Source organism: Aythya fuligula, chromosome Z (assembly GCF_009819795.1).
Source record: "Aythya fuligula isolate bAytFul2 chromosome Z, bAytFul2.pri, whole genome shotgun sequence".
Classification (NCBI taxonomy): Eukaryota; Metazoa; Chordata; class Aves; order Anseriformes; family Anatidae; genus Aythya; species Aythya fuligula.
The window spans coordinates 3,097,982-3,113,308 of NC_045593.1; the positions used below are offsets into that span (position 1 = coordinate 3,097,982).

At 42.6% G+C, this 15,327-nt stretch overlaps 1 protein-coding gene across 4 annotated transcripts in view; it reads left to right on the forward strand.

Moving 5' to 3' along the window:
• Positions 1 to 3,888, forward strand: part of ST8SIA5 (ST8 alpha-N-acetyl-neuraminide alpha-2,8-sialyltransferase 5) — a 66,746-nt gene extending 62,858 nt beyond the window's left edge. For all 4 annotated transcript variants that reach the window (XM_032206188.1, XM_032206186.1, XM_032206189.1 and 1 more), the window contains one exon: positions 55 to 3,888. In XM_032206188.1, the coding sequence (XP_032062079.1) occupies positions 55 to 523 (469 nt within the window). In that variant the 3' untranslated portion in view covers positions 524 to 3,888. The remainder of the gene's footprint in view (positions 1 to 54) is intronic.
• The last annotated feature ends 11,439 nt before the right edge of the window (positions 3,889 to 15,327 follow it).

The window sequence follows — 15,327 nt, forward strand, 5'->3', positions numbered from 1 at the left end:
GTCCAAACTGAGTCTGTACTGTTTTGACTGTTGCTCTTATTCTTTTCCAATTAGATTTCATAAGCTGGAGAAATGGAGGAAGCCTTTTTACGACGTGCTCCAGGTCTATGAAAATGCCTCTGTGCTGCTGCCGGCTTTCTACAACACCCGCAACACAGACGTCTCGATCCGGGTCAAATACGTCCTGGATGATTTTGAATCTCAGCAAGCTGTTTACTACTTTCATCCCCAGTATCTCATCAATGTCTCACGCTACTGGCTAGGTCAAGGGGTGCGGGCCAAGCGGATTAGCACAGGACTGATCCTGGTGACTGCTGCCCTGGAGCTCTGTGAAGAGGTCCACCTCTTTGGCTTTTGGGCCTTCCCCATGAACCCCTCAGGGATTTTCATAACTCACCACTACTATGACAATGTGAAACCTCGCCCTGGTTTTCATGCTATGCCTTCAGAAATCTTCAACTTTCTTCACATGCATAGCAAGGGGATCCTGCGGGTTCATACAGGGACCTGCGGCTGCTGTTGACAAAGACACTGCTTCGTCTGATGCAGCAGTGCAACAGAAACTCAAAGCCTGTGTATGGTGTAGGAGGTTTTATTACACCCTGAGATTATGCAATAATTGTTTGATATAAATTTCCTCAAGGCGTTGCATCCCATAGGATCTAGGATACCAGCATCCTTCCTGCTAGCAGAGTTGGGTCCGTAACAGTGTGGGTGAAGCAGAACTCCTCTGCCCCAGGGTATGTGCTACCCTGGAAAGCAAGTTGGATAAGAAGCACATTTCCAATAGGTTTAGAGATACAGAGCACATAAATATAGTTATCATTTCACTATGAAGAAAAGCACCAAACTTTTGAGGAGAATTGGTGGTGAAGAATTTTAGCATACTGTATGACTTTATGTAGGTTTCTGAGTCAAGTACCTTGGGGCACTGCCAGATTTTATTGAAAGCACTGTTCTCTGGCATTTGGGTTTTTGAAAATATTCTTTAGCATTATAGTTTTAAGGGCAATTGTATAACTTGAGGTCTTTGTTCTGTAATGTCACAAAGTATTGGTGAAAAATAGCAGATAGATTTGATAGGAACAAACAAGGTCACTTTATGAAATTATTCAGCTGGGATAGAACAGAATGTTAAGCTCCCATTCTCTGCAACAGGTAGCTGTGTTGATCATGATATCTAATTGTTTTAGAGCTTCTTTATTCTTCTTTCCTGTGTCTTACCTTTCTGGTCTTCTCTGCTGATAATGTTTTCTTTCTCATTGTCCGTAATGCTTTCCTTCTTGCTAACATATGTGCAATGTGTACACTTTCTCCTACAGTGACCATTTCAGCTTCAGTTTGAAGTCTTTACAGAAGAAATGTGATTCTTCACACTTCTGCAACCTTTTCTTGGGCTAAATAACAAGGGGATTATGCTGGTTAGATGTTCTGCATTGATTTTTGGTTCAAATATCACATCATTGGATAGAAAAAGCATTCCCTCTTCAATTTTATTAAAGACTTTGTGAGGGTATCTGATGTTGATCTGCTGTTGTGCAGGTTGAGTTAAATATTTTCAGGTATCTGTGGTAAGTACTTGCAGGAAAGGAAGTTAAAAGGCAGTGAAGATACTTTGTGGCTTGGAGTATGACGCTTATTTTAAAATTATGCATTTCAAGACCTCAGGTGTCTTAATGTGGTATTTATTTGTGTTGAGAATGTTACTAGGATGATAAAAGGGCTGGTGTATTCTTTAAAAGGCTGCCAATGTAACTCAGTTATGTCAAGCTTGATTTTCCACCTGATACAGTTAAACTGACAAAATCCTGACTCAGAAAAGATGCCACATGCTGCCAGAGTTTATTCTGGCTGCTGAACCACGGTGCAGTAGGCTGCTGGCATATGCCCTTTGATATCGGTATGACTGCATACACAGGATGGTGAGGTTTGCTGTTTCAACTGTGCTGGCATAACTAAAATGAGCAGTTTTCTCGTGTACGTTGTTAGTCTGAAGCACTTGGGCTGTTGTCCAGTGCCTTGTCTTGTCGTATTTAGGTTACAAAGATTTGGGGTTTAAAGTACTCATCCTCTGTGAGGGATGCTTTTCTTTTTTGGGAGGGTGTTTGAATCCAAATAGGACTTGGATTTTTATTTTGTAATGCATGAATGCACAAAGCTTCTTTTAAAAGCCTCTGCGCTATGCTGAGAGCTCTGAAAGTTGCTCACACTATAGATAAAATGGTCTAAAAGGAAGTGAAGCACGATGGTCACCGTTTCAAAAGTCCCTACTGACCAGCAGCGACTGGGATGGTATGTAAGAGCCTGTATTTCTTTTACACTAGACCCAGAGGTCTGATTACTTTAAAAGCAAGCCATGTTCTTCGTGAAAGAGTCAGAGCTCACTTGGGAAATACCAGCCAGGAGTAGGTGAAGGGCCTGTGCTTAAGCTTTATGTATTTGTCTTTTGCTTTTGGTCTTGTGCTGCATGTTGGTGAGCACCACCTCGTATCAGCTAGCTGTGGGGTGTGCCGCACACCGAGGATGCACTTGTAGATGAAATGGTTTCCTTGATTTAATATGCAAAAGAGATCTTTGTCTTTGCTGTGTTTTGTAAAATAATGTGAAAAGGGCTTTGATAATGAAGTGCTGTAACAGAAGTGCTATGTAGAGAGCAACGTGACCCATAGGTTGGCCATTTTGCTGTGTATTAAGCTTTATGATAACAGGAATGATGCTGAAGCTGGTACGTAGAGCCCTTACTTCTTACTCTTCCTGAGTAAGGGTCTGGTAGTGTCTTCAGTATTGCTTTGCTGCTGCTGCTTTGCTAAGGATACATTCTTTGGTAAGGGTTTTTCTTCACTATGTTGATTGAAGTGAACAAAAGCATCTGAAAGGAGTCTGATCTGTTGAAAGAGACACTTCAAAAAGAAGGGGAGGCACCTGAGAAGCATCGGTATGTTGGAAAATAGTGGTGCAAATCCCTGATTAGTTGCAAAAATCCTTTTGGACTTTTTGGATAGGCAAAAGGATAAGCAAAACTGTAATTACGGCTATCCTGTAATTACAGGGACACAGACATTTCCTTTCCTCTGTTTGCTTCATATAAATGAGCAATGTAAACTCACCTAGGCGATACTGTAATAAGTGCAGTTTTACTGTGTTTAGATTTTGATGGGTTACAAGTCTATAACTACTATATTTTTTTAATGATGTTAAAAATGTCTGTGCAGGATACTTGCACGTGTGCACCAAAGGCCCAGTCCTGCAACATTTATCTGAAAAGAGCTCCCGTTCAAGTGGATGGGTATTTTATTTGTGTAGGGACTGCAGAAACAGGCCCAGACGTGCCTGTGACGGTGTACATAGGTGTATAGTTAGATGTAGGGAGCAATTAGCAAGCCAGAAAGATACTTAAAGAAATATCTATAAAATATGAAATGCATGTTGAGGCGTGTTTACTTTCTGATTCACTTTTCAGGTGTTGCTTGAAAACAGGTTGAAAAATGATGGCGTTTTTGTCAGAAACGCCATATGTGGAAGCTTTCAGGTTTTTCTTGGCCTCCTTGCCTCGCAGTGGGCACTGCAAGCTCAGATCCCTGCTGTCCTGTGTGCAGGAGCAGGGGCGGAGGATGGAAATAGTGCAAGGAGGTTCCACCTGTGCAGAGGTTGCTCCCTGTGCAATGTCACCATGGGGCGGCTGAGCCAGCACTGACCAGCCTGAGCTTCTGCCCGTCCTGCTGAAACGGACGACGAGAAGGGCTGTTGCAGAAAGAAGGACCCTCCTTATTTTCTGCCATTAGTAGTTTTTTTGTGTTTGTTTGTTTGTTTTTGATGTCAGTAATTTATCTGAGTTTGAGGCTATTTTGTTTCCTTCCCACCCATATGGTCAAAGCTCCAAATGTTCAATCTTAACCTTTTTTTTTTTTTTTTTTTTTCCAAAGAACCTGTTCAAAAGCCTGTGCTCTTAGTCATACGGCCTGAGTTTTTGGGTAGACCTGTGTGGAGCCAGGAGCTGGACTCAATGATCCTTATAGGAATCAGTCCCCCAATGCAAAAATCTGATCTCTCCAAGAAGAAATGCTGTCAGCTCTCCGGTACCTCATCCTGAGCTCAAGCTGTAATCCCCACTCTGTTGAGAATATGAGATCTGAGACAGGGAGAGAGAAAATTACAATATTATGGTTTAATCACCGACTCCTGGTAGTATTTATGAGAATCTCTTAAGAAGCTCCTGGGGTCTTCATACACTGGCGATGCAAATTCAGTCAGAAAAACATAACTAGGCCTGCTTCTCCTTGATTGTCAGGTCGGCAGAGGAGGCTTATGAACCTGCCAGCACTTTCATCAGAGGGAAGGAAGTATTTAGTCAAAGTAGTTCAGCTGCTTGCTTTTGATTTATGGAATCCAACTTTGCTCTTGGACAGAACAGATTAAGTGGTGAGAGGTCCATTGTAATATTTTAGCATATTTCCCGTGATTGCAGTGGAGTTTTCAAAGCTAGTTCAGGAATTGCAAAGGGGGAGCAATGCCGTGGTGGCTTCTTCTGCTGGGACCTCTGGGAGGAGAGCCACTGTGGTGAGTAGGTAATGATCACCTTGAAAAGCCACATAAGGGGAATTTGGGAGATTGCAACCACAGCTCTGGTACAAGCCCTTAGTGCTGTGGAGTATCACCACAGAGCTGACACGTGGAGCTTCACAGCTCACGATGGTGAGGAGCAGCAACCCCGGTCCACAACAAAAACTACCCCTGTGCGGGCTCAGTTGGCAAGAAAAGGCTTGACGTGGCAGGAGGGAGCAAGCTCTGGTTAGTGTGTGAGGGAAGATGGGGTGGATAAAAGATGTGAAATGAGAGGGAATCTGTCCTTTCAAATTGAGGCCTAGTTGCTTGTCAGCAAGGCTGTAATTTTACAAGTTTGGGTAGTGGAAATGGAGAGCTTGGAAACGAAACCTTTGCCCCTGTCTGGTTTGTATCTGAGCATGCAGAGAACTTTGGAGCTTTTACACATACGTTGAGAAGGAAATGTTGACAATATTCAGCAATCCCTAGGGGCCAAATTCCCTGGGGAATTCTGGAGTGAGATGAGGTTTCCAGAATAAAGGAGTCAGTATTTATTCTTAGGGCCTTTTCTAAAATCCAGTGAAATCTATGGAAAGTTCAGTGTACTTCAGAGAAAGCCTCCAAAATGGACCCTGGTTGTGGGCAGGAAGAGCAGCCTCTTGTTTCTTACTTGTTTAAAAATACATTTTTTAATATATTGTAGATACGGTGCAGTAGCAATACTGTGTTTTTAATGGCGTGTGTAAAGAACAAACTTATCTGGAAGCAGAAATGTTGTGACTGTCACCCTCCCTTCCAGATTCCTGCACTTTCCATCTTTTCAAACTCATCTATGCAAAGCATTTCATCTTGGTAGTGTAAGTCACTGTGTGAGGCTACAGCGAACCCCCCGTACCCAGCTGTATGTGTGTGAATCACATGCCTCAAGAGACGAGGTTTTTTTTCTGCTTGCTTGGAAATACCAGCATGGAATTCGTCAGTGATGTGAACACCGTGAAGGTGGGATTCAGCCCGTTCCCTCTGAGGCCAGCACTGTTTGCATTTGGCTTCACTAGGAAAGCATCGGGTCCAAAGCTTGTAAGGCAAGCCAATAACCTGCATCTCCGAAAACCCACCCTCCCAGACTATAATCATTTTATGTCTTAATGTCATCCCATCTAACGTGGGTGAGGCTTCTGGACATCGCCGTGTTGTCTGCATGGGATCCCAAACCAACAAGCAATTGTACGCAAGTGCTTTTTCAACAAACCCTAGGGGAAACCCAAATGTACACTAAGTGGGGGAGCCCGAGTCCCAGGCCTGAGCACCTGCAGCGCTCCCCGAAGCCCTCAGCATGAGAAACATCAGAAATGTGGGACTGGGCCGCAGTGGGAAGCTTCAAGAAAGACAGGGCTGCCTCACCACTTCAAGGACTGAAAGCTGTAAATACGTTACTGACGTGTCTGACTTTCTCTTTAGAAGCCATAAATGTTCTCGGTGTTTGATCTGTGGGTAAGTTGATGTGTGTTTTTAACTGTACTAATCACTGTAAAATATGTTAGCATGTAAAATGGTGACAAATTAAGCCAGCAAAATCAGAAACTGTGTTGGCTAGCTCTTGAAATGTCTGTTTTACCTGGAGCTGTCTGCAGTGAGATGGACCAGGACACTGAAGTGTCCCCATTGCTCCCTACAGCTTGTGCTGTATGTCCCCTATTTTCACCTGGTGGAAATCAAATACTTTGGAAATGCTGGAGCAAAACCGTGTCTTTGTGCAAAGAGAGCTTGGGCTAGTACAAAAATAAAGCCTGTTCCATGATAGTTATTTGGTAAGGCGCTGACAGCGGGGGTGGACAAATCCAAGAGGAGTCATGGTAATTTCATGCTGATGTTAATGCCATCGTGTCCATTGAGTCACCTTTCTTTTTTCCATCCTCCACCCTGTAATTCTTGCTTACTGTTTATGTAGCTGTATTATGGTTGTAATAGAAAGCCTATCAATTGATGTAAGCCATAACTAAAGCAGTAATCAGGGTATCTTTTTTTTGGTCTGTGTCACTGTGTTTGAAAGATGATTTAAGTCTATTGAATAAACCACTTTAACAGTTTTATGGGAAAGGCAATCTTTGTGTCACTTTTTGTGCCTTCAGACTCATATTTTCTGCTGTTCTGCGTCTCTGAACAGGGAGAGCTGGAAGCTCAGCTGGGAGAAATCGGTTCGTGTAACTGGGGAACACCACTGCTGAGTTATGTGATGATATAACATCATGAATGTATACAGACACATAAAAGTAAATGCAGGGTTATACGATGATATAAATTGAGAATTTGGTATTTCGATCACTTGATATTCAATGTTAGGTACTGGATTGTTGCCTACAACACATACAGACACAGTAAGGTGATTTATTACTAGGAGTAGCGATCCGTACACAGACAAGCTGCGAAAAGCCTCTGCAACCCATTGGGTTTGCCTACTTAACACCTTCCTGACAGCTCTGTCCTTTACTGTCCTCACCTTCACGTGACGAGCAAACCCATCTCCCTTGGCTCTGAGCAACCTTACGCAGCCACAGCCTTGCAAGCTTCTACTCCCATCAACACTCGAAGTAAGCATCAGGAGAATTAAAGCTCAGTTGCAAAAATATTTGTGGGAGTACAGAATAGTAGACCGAGCAACCCTATTTTTTTGCAATTGGATATTTTCCTGTGGATCTTTATTGTTTCAGATCATAAACTGAAATAGAAGTGGGTGATAGAAATAAGCTGAGCTTGATAATAGCACTCTGCTAAGGAAAATGTAAATTCCTTGGAAGATGCAGAGCTGTGGTGAATACTGGAGAAATCAGTTCTCATTCCTGCTGACATTAAACCCGATGGATGCACTTCCTTCCCACAGCTGCTTGTGATTATTGTCAGTGATTATTCAATCAAGAAGAGGAAACATGTGGAGAGGGAAAAATGAATAGACAAATTGACACTGTATGATATAATTGGCGTCTATCATGTTCCAAATTGCTCAGCTAAGCAAGCAATCAAGGAATGGTTCATTTCCTCAAGATCACAGCATCCGTCATTTTCCATAGTGGCGTTCGCAGCCTTTCCTCTGAGAGAGGATAAATAAAAGGCCACAGTGAATTAGAGGGATGTTTCACCACAGCCAGTCTCTGACAGTGCCCAGCAGTGGATTCTTGAGGAAAGAGCAGAAGAAAAAAGGAAAAGCAGTAAATGGCCCTTCTGCGGGTATTCCCTCAAACTGCAACTGCCAGTTTGTATTTTTGGCCTTGGCGGTGCAGTGTGGTACTGAGTGTCAAATTTTAGCTCTGTGCTGGTTTTAAAAAATGAATCCTTTTGCTTTTGGGAACTGCTGCTTCCTCGCTCCTTCAGGCTGCCCAGCAAGATGCCTTTGGGTTGTGGGACCTGCTGGGAGGAGGCAACACAGATCCTAACCTCCCTTCTTGCATCACAGGCAGCATCTCCTGAAATAAAATCTTTTCATAAATCTTAATTTATTTTTTTTTTGGTTGGTTGTTGGTTGGCTTTGCCCACCAACCCTACAGCTGTGGTGACCAGGATCTGTTGCTGGCTGGTGAGGTGCTGGTAGCACACGAGATTTCAGTCATCTCCCAGTGGTCTGGATAGAGAAGTAAACCATATAAATCCACAAAGGAGCTGTTGTCCATCACAGAGAGGGAAAATCTTATGTAAGTACCTATAACTACTGCAGTGGACACCAGCAATATGAATTTTAAAAAGAGACGTGCCGGATTCTGCAGCTGGGAAGGGGCAACCCTGGCTGTATTTACAGATTGGGGGATTAGACGCTGGAGAGCAGCCCTGCGGAGAGGGATCTGGGGGTTGTGGTTGACAGCAAGCTGAATATGAGCCAGCAGTGTGCCCTGGCAGCCAGGAGGGCCAACCTGGGGTGCATCAGGCACAGTGTTGCTAGCCAGTAAAGGGAAGTGATTGTCCCGCTCAAATCCAGTATTACCCATTCACAGGGCATTTATTTCTAATTTATTTTTGCAAGAAAGAGAGAATACAGCATCAATTCTCTGTCTTGTCAGATGTACTGACAGCCAGCACTGTCACACTGCCAGTCTTAGCAATCTTTCCACCTTGCCAGGCTCCAGGTAAGCATCTGGGAAAAGAAGCCACCCTTTCCCCAGGTGGGGCAGGAGTGTTTCTATCTCCCTTCATGGCAGCGTTTCCATCTCCCTGCCTGCTGGCTCAGCAGCACTTGATAAAACCGTGGGCTGCAGTCAGGTCAGGCAGGCAAAAGCCTTTCAGGCAGTGGAAGTTAATCTTGGGAACATTCATGTTTCTGAGCACATTATTTCCCTTGAGGAATGCTGAGGCGCTGAGGGAGCCTGATAATTTTGCAAATAATTTGCTTTCTTTGCTGCTCAATGCAAAAGCAATCAGGTGATAAAACAAAATACTCAATTCCCTGATGCCATGCTCCTCGGATGTTTCTGTGGATGAGCAGATCATGATGATAAATACAGAATAAGCATCCCTTGCATTTGAAAAGATTAGGTCATATTTTTGAGTTCCCATGTAGGTGTTTCATGAAGTAGCCTGTACTGTAAATGTTTTCATATTTCAGCAGTGTCTCTTCAATCACATCCTTAATAAATCTCTTGGAAGCCTTGTTTCACCTGGCAACGTTCTGGAAAGGTTGTGCTGCAGTGATGGATTTTGGTATCACACTGTTTGGAAAACTGATTGAGTAGGTCCTTTGAATGATGGTGAGAATAAATCGATCACCGCCAGCGATTTATTTTTCAGCCTCGTGGAGCACCAGTTATGCAGGACTGCCACTATCCCTGCAACCAGACCCTGTAATTCCTAAACTGATAACAGTCTTCTTATTTCTAAACTGATACAAATAGAGAAACTTCATTCCACAGCAATCTGTTGGCTGCTGTGTATGGCTGGGGGGATCTCCCTGGTTCTTTCTGAAGGGTGACAGGAGGAGGCTACACAGACCAGACCTGGTTTGTCCTTCTGCCAAGCTGCCTGCAGCTGGCAAAGCTGAAAATCCCCTCTCACCTGGCACCCCTGCACCTTCCCCAGGAGGCCCCTGCTCTCGCTCAAGCCGCCTTCTTTTCTAATGAAGATGCATTTTTCTAATGCATCTTTTTCTCCTGAATGTTGTCCACTTGCAGGGACACGCAGGCTGTAGGGGCACAACCACCTGCACCCCACCAACTCACCCCAAAACCCCAGCTCTCCCAGAGCCATTTGTCATTCTTGGTTTTTATAAACTCTTAGGGGTTACAGAGGGCAGCAATAATGATATAAAAATGTATTTCACATTTAACAGCTGCTTGTATTGCTTAAAGTCTGTAGTTTTGTCCTCTCAAATCACAGACACTTTACACCAGCACCTTTTGACTTTCAGTATTTCTTTATTGCCTGTTACACTCACACTATCTGGATTTGTTTATAGCATTTTATCTGATCAGTGTATTGCCTCACTCATTTGCATAATAAATAATTAGCAAAAATCATTGGAGAGCAAATCTTGACTCTATGTCAGCACAGGCCTCTTACTGTATAAAATAAACCTGCTGGTGTCACTGTTTTTAGGCTGCTAGCAGAATTAAAAGTTCACACATGGCTACAGGAGGAACCACGCGTGTCGCCGAGATAAAAACATTCACAACACATCCAAAAGAGTTTTCTGAGCAGTGGAGCTGAGGAAAAATATCTTCCTCTGGATTTGTGGATCATGGTGGATAGGTTTTTTAATTTATTTTTTTTTTAAACAAGTGCAGCAGTGGGCTGCACCCATGTTCTTGTCTAACACCCTGGAGGACTGACCTAGCAAAGAGATGTTGCAAATGCTTGGGTAAGCAGAAGAGTTTAAATGAGGTTTTCTGCCATGTTAGACACCAGACAACCCACTTTGTGGCTGGAATTTCACCCTTTGCCAAGCTCTCTGGAATGATGAAGGTACAAGCATACGTGTGCTATCCACAGGAGCTCTGTATTTCCCTAAAACATTCCATAAATTATTCAGGGAGGGGCTGTCCTAGAGAGCAATGACTTGCTGTCAGCTGAGGCTGAAATTCAGCACGTACATCAGGAGCAGAAGGGACGGACTGACAGACAGACACACGGCCTTCCACAAAAAATGATGCCAGCCAGCACTGCTGTCCCCTGCGTGCTCTCTCCCCAGGACATGCCCTGCTATCTCAACATCTTTTTATTGCAGTGAGTTCACAGACTGTGCCAGGCTGACACTAATCTTCCTGCCGTGGGGAGCAGGTTGATAAAACACCCACAAAAATAATTTTGGGGCTTTGTGGCAACCTCTGCCTTCTGTGATGTCAGTTGGAAAAGTAGGGATCATTTGCATCTTTACAACTCAGTTTTTTGGGTGAGTTTTCAGCCAGCTCATCAGAAGTGAACGTGCCCTGCGAGGTGTTCAACACAAACTGTCTTCGTGGCACAGCTCATTTCCATCTCCTGTGCTCAGCAATTTTGACCTTCGCTACTGCAATTTTTAAGGAAATATTGCTAAGCGTTAGCTTGAAAAATATACTTTTATGATTAGCAAACCTTGTAGCTGCAGGAGCAAGACAATTTATGGGGATTAATTAACCTACACCCTAACAGCTTTTCATTTGTTAGCCTTTTGACTTAATTTCATACTAAAAAATAACAGGAAAAGCAAACAAAATGCATTCACTGAGCAGTAAAAACTGGTGGCTACATAAATCAGCTTCTTCCAGAGGAAAGATAAAAGAGTGTCAGCTGGTGGAGCTGCTTTAAGAGTTATTAATTCTAAGCCGACTTAATTTTTTTTTTCTCTAAATTAAACAAAGCATGAGTAGCTGAAAAAAATAATTGCAAATATAGCAATAAATTACCTATAGTGGAACTTTGTGCTAATGTGGTTACATCTCTCCTACATGTACCAGTTCAGATACTGGTGCATGCACATCCCATGCACAACACTGCCTGAGGTGTAGGAAAATGAGAATTGGGAGGAAAAATGAGATTTTGTTGTCCTGTACTGAGGACTTTGTGCAATTTGTTGAAGTATTCACATACTTGCTATGAATTTTTTTTTTTTTTTTTTTTCCATCTTCTTTCCGCAGCCTGAATGTTGGGTGCTGGACTGTCTACCTGGTATCATATAATATATAATCAATTAACAATAACTTAAATATAATGAATCAGAAATACTTGATTCTGTTTATTTTTAGTTAAAAAGAAGTAGCAATAATGCTTAAATATTTTTACTACCCATAAGGTATCAATACTATACTGCTGCATTGCAAGGTCTTAAGTAACCTGCCTGTTCCTTTCCTCCAGAAAGCATATTGACATTGATTTTTAAACAGCATTTTTTTCTCTTTTGCTTTTGGTTCATTCAGCTCATACTGGGTTTTGTTTGTTTGTTTGTATTTGTTGTTGTTGTTTGAACAAAAATATGCACCTAGAATAATTTTCTATCAATACTAACATCTGTAAACACATATATATATATTACAGCGGATGCTTCAGACAACATTAAAGTAGTTTGGCACTGCTCCCTTATTTAAACCAGCATTATTATGATAACTATCACTGAAGGGCTTCGTAAATTGTGTTTATTGTTTTCTGCTCCATAATTTTACACCATTATTATGGCAATTTAAAGGGGCAGGCAGATTACAGGCTTTGCTTGCTGCAAAGGATGGAAATTTGTTAAAAGCTCCCTCTAATCCATCCATAAATCATGGACAATAACATGGGTTAGCTGGGTTGTTAGACCTGACCGCCTCTCTTTAAGTCCAATCATAACCTTTGCATGAGAAGACTGAATGTGGTTCATCTCAGAGTGCAACCTTTTAGCCTTTCTGAGAGGCAAATGAGATCTCTGCCAAGTAGCAAATGTCTTTGACCAAAGCTGAGGTCAAGGTTTTGCTTGCTGACCTTATGAGAAGCACCTCCAAGGTGGTAAGACCCCGACAAATGGAGCGGTGAGACCTTGGGCTCCCTCTTTGGCCACAGATCTCCAACGGCCTGAGCGGCATTAATGAACTCAGCTGCATCTTGTATTTGTATTCTCAGTTTAGAGGTGCAAAAACAGGGACAGAGAAAAGGTGAGTCCGCACTCCCCACACATAAAAAGGAACAATATTCAGTGTGAGATTCACCTCTCCTAATTTTAGGCATCTCCAGTGTAGGTCTACACAGATGAGCTCCTTGCCAGGGCTCTGTTTGTAGAAACACATCCCAGTTTATGGGCTGAGGGCGGGGATTGGCTTTGTTCCTCTAAAATGACATCAGACTGACAGCATTTTTTCTGAGACAGCCTCCTTGTGCCTTCCCTCTCCACCCTGTGCATCACCCAGAAGGGACTGGAGTCAAACGGAGACATCCCCCTGCACCTGTCAAGGCCAAGGTTGGGTTCTGTGTTCTCTGACGGATGAGCTCATGTCCTAAAGGAGATCTATTAAATATGTATACATAGACGTATATATCAGGCTGACCTTAACCTTGGAGCAGTCTCCTGTTATGCATAACTACAGAAACAAAGTGAATATCTGGTTGACCTGTAACACTGTAATTTAGCATGGGCATTCATCCTGACAGGGCCAGCTTGTGTTGCAGAGCAGTATGTGCTCCTGATGAGGGCTCTGATATTGGGATGTAATTGCTTTTCTAATATCCATGTATTATTTACACCGTGCTACTGTTGCAAACAGTGGGAAACTTCTTTTGATTCCAGATCTGTAGTTATTGTAATGTATTTATTAGAACAATGCAAGGTCAGACTAATCACAGTTATTTGACCGTAAATGACACAAATGATACCAACAGTTTTAGTGCTCTAAAACCAGTAAAAGCAAGATCAAAATCAGGACTTTGGAGTATTAATTTACTTTATTGTCATATCCTGACAGATGGTTATTAAGTGCTTTAAGTATTAATGCTGCTGCTTTATTTATAACACAGAGATACGTCTTGCAGGTTTCTTAGGGGTATTTCTTTAGGAGAAGGGCTTGGAGGGAAAACTGAGCAGGACATGCACTCAAAAGGTGATCAGATCAGTGGTAACTGAGGCAACATCAGTTGACAAAGCTCAATTTTAAGCCTTAAAGGTAGCTCTTCCAAAGAGGCTTCATGAGACGTCACTTACTTTAGTTTGCTTTTGGCTGGCAGTGATGACCAGGTCTTCATGAAACCAGAACCAGATTTATTTAGGTAGCATTTTAACTTCAGTGAAATCTTTTTGTAATTTTTTTTTTTTTCTTTTAAAGAAAATGCATCTGGCAAGTTGTGACCTGAGGAAGATCTGCAGATGGTGTCTTCAAACCAGGGTTCCTTGATAAGACTTTTCTGAGCATTCTGCACTGACCTAAATCTGCTTCTGTTGCAAAGTAGAGGTGAAGTGATTGATGGTCCTGTGCAGGCAAAGCTGGACATCACGTGCAGCTCTCCCTCGGTTTCCTTTACCCAACTAAAAAATACTTGGGAAAGAGGGAGGATATCTGTGCTCATGTGGAGAAAAATGAGTAAATCTACCAGTCTGAATAAAGAAAAGCAAAATTTTCTTTGAGGTTTATTTAACTTAGGGACTCAAGACATTCTTCATTATATAGGATTGACTCCATCAAAAAAACATGGTCTGTGCCTTGAGAGGAGGCTTTTGCTATGATTTGTACCGATGTTAGAAGTGGAGTTTTCTTCCTCTCTCATACAAAAAGTTAAAATGACTCTAGTCCTTACTATATAGAGAAAGGCAGGGTGAGCTAAATGGGAGAAACAAAAATGGGCAAGCCCTATGATGGCAGAAAAAATGGTTAATGTTCAACTGGTTATTTTTTTTTTAATTTATTTTTTTCTTTCTTTCCTCTTTTCATCTCCCCTCCATGTCTCAGAGGTCAATAGGTCCTTTCTGGCTTCATATTTTTTTAAAGCCCTCATTAACTGTGAAAGGGCTCTCAGCTGACTGCCCTTGGTGCATAAATACCCACCGTGCTAGTGCCTGTACCCCCTGCCTCACCTCCTGGCTGCCTCGGCCAGTTCTGCTGAGGACACCTGAGCCTTGGGAAGAAAGCTTTCTCCCCCAGGTGGCTTCACTTAGCAATCTGCAACCAGCAGCTCAAGAAGGGAACAGGCTGAGCTCCACAGGCACAGTTGTAATGCAGTGGGGAGAGAAGCTCCAGTCTGCTGGTGGGTGGTGATATTCACTTTTCTGTCATTTATGCTCTAAGCTGTAGATGCATACAGCCCCATTTCCCTTCTCTACCGAAAGTAAGCAAATAAGACCCAACAACAATTTGAGGTGTATCCAAAAGTTTTAAAATCTTTCTTCCTGATGTAATTAAAAAGCTAAAAATAAAATCAATAAGAGCAGTTAGAATATGCAGGTAAAAATTTCTGAGGCTGGTTGTGTGCAAAGAAATGCCATAACAGCTCCTGTTTATCTCAAGCCTGATGCCAATGTTTAACACCAAGGTAGAAAACCTAAACTAGCAGCATGTTGGCTGAGGGACTCTGCTAGCTCTTCAGAGCCTCATCACTTTGTCCTCTGTGGGAGAAAAGAGATAAGAAAGATTGCTGCTTTTTAGCACAGGTGGAGGAAATCCCTGAGAAGAAAAATTGGGTTAGGGAGGAGCAGGGAGTGCTGTTTGCTCCCCTGCCACAGCTTCACTCTCAGAGCAGCTGAATTGACCTCAGTTAATAATGGAGAATTAAAAACTCTTTGATGATTATTTGAAAACTTTTTCTTCTAATAAACTCTCCCAAATTCATGTGGACTGGGGAAACATAGGCTAAGCTGCTGCACTGTGAAGTAAG